Source organism: Bison bison, unplaced genomic scaffold, assembly GCF_000754665.1.
Source record: "Bison bison bison isolate TAMUID 2011002044 unplaced genomic scaffold, Bison_UMD1.0 scf7180017864466, whole genome shotgun sequence".
In the NCBI taxonomy this organism is placed as follows: Eukaryota; Metazoa; Chordata; class Mammalia; order Artiodactyla; family Bovidae; genus Bison; species Bison bison.
Window position 1 is genome coordinate 9955550 of NW_011495027.1, and position 4167 is coordinate 9959716.

Sequence of the window (4167 nt, forward strand, 5' to 3'; positions counted from 1 at the left end):
CCTTCCTCAACACACTTGTGACCTCGTGGACGGTAGCCCGCCAGGCTCCTGTTCATGGAATTCTCCAGGCAAGAATATTGGAGTGGGTTGCCATTTCCTTTTCCAAGGGATCTTCCCAACCCAGGGATCGAACCCTAGGTCTCCTACATTGCAGGCAGACTCTTTACCGACTAAGCCACCAGGGAAGGCTTCCTCAACACTCACACCCCCAATTTTTCTTGCCCAAAGCGGGTAAATGACGGAGTGTGACTCGCCGCAGGAAACGGCCAGTGAACTTGTCTTTCCTGGGGGAAAAAAGCGCTGACACATCCAGGAAGATAAAGTGCTGAGAGACTGCACTGGCTGATTTTAACGCTGCTCTCAATAAAGCATTCATTTACCCGACCGGTTAGCACCAACCAGAAAGCATAGGGACAGGGGTAAACAGCAGAACCGGCGAGTTCCGAAGAACAGTTCCCTCCCTGGGCAATAGGGGTCGGACTGCCTGCTGGCGGAGGTAAACAGAGCTACCGCGCCTGCGCACACCCTCCCAGGTCACGTGCCGGCTCCGGCCCGGCGTCAAACATTCTCCGGTATTGAGGTCTGGCGGCCCTAACGGACCGTCAACAAACACACGAGAGGCCGTCAACCTTTTCTTTTAGGGGACGGATTCCGGGTAGCAGCCGAGCGTTCGGTTGGAAACGCCCCCTTCTTCTTGAGGCTGGGAAGTGAGACCTTGTCCTGGGCCTGCGGGGTGCCGCCGTGCTTCTCTGGGACATGGCCCGCTGTGGGGAGGATAGCGCGTCCCCCGGGGTACCTCTGGGATCCCCCGGAGTTTGCAGTAAGGGGTTGCAAAGGAAGGGACCCTGTGAGCGGCGCCGGCTGAAGGCGATGGTGTCGGAGCAGCTCAGCCAGGATCTGCTCAGGTAGGAGGAGGCGGGAACTTAGGCTGCTTCAGTTGTAAACGCTCCCCTCTCTGGACCAGAAACCGTGGCTCCTTCTCTGTTTCTCCATCCCTTCCTTCTTTGTTCTCCTCGCCTCGGGCCACCGAGGGAGGCTCTCTAGTCTCTTTACTAACTGGCGGGTTCGCTCCCCCTGTATAACCAATCTGGAGACCATGTACCAGGTTCAAGAGGGAAACCAAAGTTACTATCATAGTTCTGTGCGGCATCAGTTGATGCCAAAATACTCCGAACACGGGCAGACTTAGGTCTTGAAAGGCTTTCGTTAATGTCGGGGTGGACCCAGGTTTCGGGGTCCTGAAACACAACTTTATATAAGCTTAAACGGTTCTAAGAAAAAATGATAAAATTAGGTAGAAGGGTGAGTATTTACAATGAGTAAAAACGGGACAACTCACCTGAGCGTTGGAGGTATCTTTCTTCTTAGCTTTCTTTAAACGGTTTAGCAGAAATGCATACATAGAAATACTTCCTGATTCGAACCTGACTTCCCCTCTCCTCCTAGAGGCTCCCGGCAACTCCCAGCTCCCGTGAGGACTTAAGCAAATGCAGAGTTGTTGTGAAGCTTAACTCAGGCTGTGATGAATCTCGGGAGAGTCATCCCTGTTTTTAAAGAAAATGAAGCTCAGAAATATTCCCTAGTTTCCATTTCTACCAAAACATTGATTCTTGAACGTTAGTGTGCATCAGAATCACCTGGAGGGCTTAGCTATTCTGGGGCCCAGACCCTTGTTCTGGTACAGTTGGTCTGGGATGGGGCCTGAGATTTTTAAATGTCTAACAAGGTCCTAGGTGACTTTTGCATTTTTAACAAGGTCCCATAGGGTCGCAAAAGTCGGACATGACTGAAGCAACTTAGCAGGCACGCACCCCAGCTAATGCTGATGCTGCTGGCCTGGGTCTCTGGTTGAGAACTACTCAACCAATGTACACCTAATTACTGTCAATACTAATAACTAACAGTTGTGCAACATTTAAAGTACTTACTGTGGCTCACAGTTAAAGCTCCAGAAGCTATTAATATAAACTGAACTTTATAAAGTTAGAAAAAAAAAAAAAGTCCTTTTAATGTGGGCATTTCCGTGAGAGATTCTGCCTTGTCTCCATCACTGGGGGAATTGATGTAAAAGACAGAAAAAAAAAAAAAAAAAGAGTGATTCATCTGCTTCTAGGATGAATCTCTTAAGGATGAGGCATGCCTTTTCTTAAGTGGCTTTATTCTTCTGGCTTTATTGTTAGCCTTGACGTTGTCATGAATTTAAGGAAAGTAATACTCCTAATTTATATAAAAATGAAGTTAAAAGTATAGCAGGTGATGGATATTGCCCTAGAGTTACTATAGCATTTATGGAGACTTAGTTGTACTTCCCAATAGATAGGAACTGACTCTAACAATAAATTTGATAATAAAGAAAGTATAGCAGATGAACAATTTATCCTCATACAGCAAATAAGGATAGGATCCTGAACTCCCAAGTTCTTGTTACAAGCAAAGGTTTTGTTTTAAAAACAATAAAAAATTTTCATATGCTCACCCAGCCACCTTGAATGCTATGTTAAATTCGTCTTCAAGCACAGCAATATCATTGATTTATTCTACAAATATTAATGAAGTAGCAAGCACCCATGTACTTAACACTGTATTACGTTTTAAAGAATCAAAGGTTAGTAAGATATGACTTTGATATTATGCTTGCACTCTAGTGAGAGAGATAATAGCCAAAGAAAAGGAATGGGGAAGGGGGTGACTTGGGTGAGGCTTTATAGGTGATGGTTGAGTGATCTCTTGGGGTTGATTAAAATTTTATTAGGTAGAAATTAGGAAAGGAGAAGTTGGAGAGTATCTAAGGGAGGAGAATGGCTTTTATAAGGGCATAGAGATTTGGAAGAGCTTGATTTATTTTGGGAAAGCAAGTTATATTGGATTGTACCAAACAGCAAGGAACAGAGACACTTCTGGGTTACTCAAGGCAATAGGATATATGGAGAAATGAGGAAAAATGGGAAACAGTTTCAGTTGTCAAAAAGCTAGATTTGATGTAGAATTGGAAAGTTGCTTGGGGTATGACAACAATTCTCTTATAAGACTTCATTGAGATATGGATGATTGTTCAAGACAATTGTAATAAAAATACCTAATACTTATTACCATCCTACTGGACACTGGGCTGACATGCAATGTTTTATTTATTCCAGTGTGAGGTAAATCTTGTTGCTGGTCCCATTTAACAGATAAGGAAACTAAGCATCAGGTTCAGTTCAGTTCAGTCGCTCAGTCATGTCCAACTCTTTGAGACCCTATGGATTGCAGCACACCAGGCTTCCCTGTCCATCACTAACTCCCGGAACTTACTCAAATTCATGTCCATCGAGTCAGTGATGCCAACCAACCATCTCATCCTCTGTCATCCCCATCTCCTCCCACCTTCAATCTTTCCCAGCATCAAGGTCTTTTCCAATGAGTCTGTTCTTCACATCAGGTGGCCAAAGTATTGGAGCTTCCGCTTCAGCATCAGTCCTTCCAATGAATATTCAGGACTGATTTCCTTTAGGATTTACTGGTCTGATCTCCTTGCAGTCCAAGGGACTCTCAAGAGTCTTCTCCAACACCACAGTGCAAAAGCATCAATTCTTCGGCACTCAGCTTTCTTTATAGTCCAACTCTCACATCCGTACATGACTACTGGGAAAACCATAGCTTTGACTAGACGGACCTTTGTTGGCAAAGTAATGTCTCTGCTTTTCAATATGCTGTCTAGGTTGGTCATAACTTTTCTTCCAAGGAGTAAGCGTCTTTTTATTTCATGGCTGCAGTCACCATCTGCAGTGATTTTGGAGCCCCAAAAATAAAGTCTGCCACTGTTTCCACTGTTTCTCCATCTATTTGCAATGAAGTGATGGGACTGGAGGCCATGATCTTAATTTTTTGAGTGTTGAGTTTTAAGCCAACTTTTTCACTCTCCTCTTTCACTTTCATCAAGAGGCTCTTTAGTTCCTTTTCACATTCTGCCATTAGGGTGGTGTCATCTGCATATCTGAGGTTATTGATATTTCTCCCGGCAATCTTGATTCCAGCTTGTGCTTCATCCAGCCCGGCATTTCGCATGATGTACTCTGCATATAAGTTAAATAAGCAGGGTGACAATATACAGCCTTGACGGACTCCTTTTCCTATTTGGAACCAGTCTGTTGTTCAATGTCCAGTTCTAACTGTTGTTTCCTGACC

General features: G+C 44.6%; 1 protein-coding gene across 2 annotated transcripts in view; it reads left to right on the plus strand.

Moving 5' to 3' along the window:
• The first annotated feature begins 539 nt into the window (after positions 1-539).
• Positions 540-4167, plus strand: part of KIAA1107 (KIAA1107 ortholog) — a 94265-nt gene continuing 90637 nt past the window's right edge. For both annotated transcript variants that reach the window (XM_010860429.1, XM_010860430.1), the window contains exon 1: positions 540-905. In XM_010860429.1, the coding sequence (XP_010858731.1) occupies positions 757-905 (149 nt within the window). In that variant the 5' untranslated portion in view covers positions 540-756. The remainder of the gene's footprint in view (positions 906-4167) is intronic.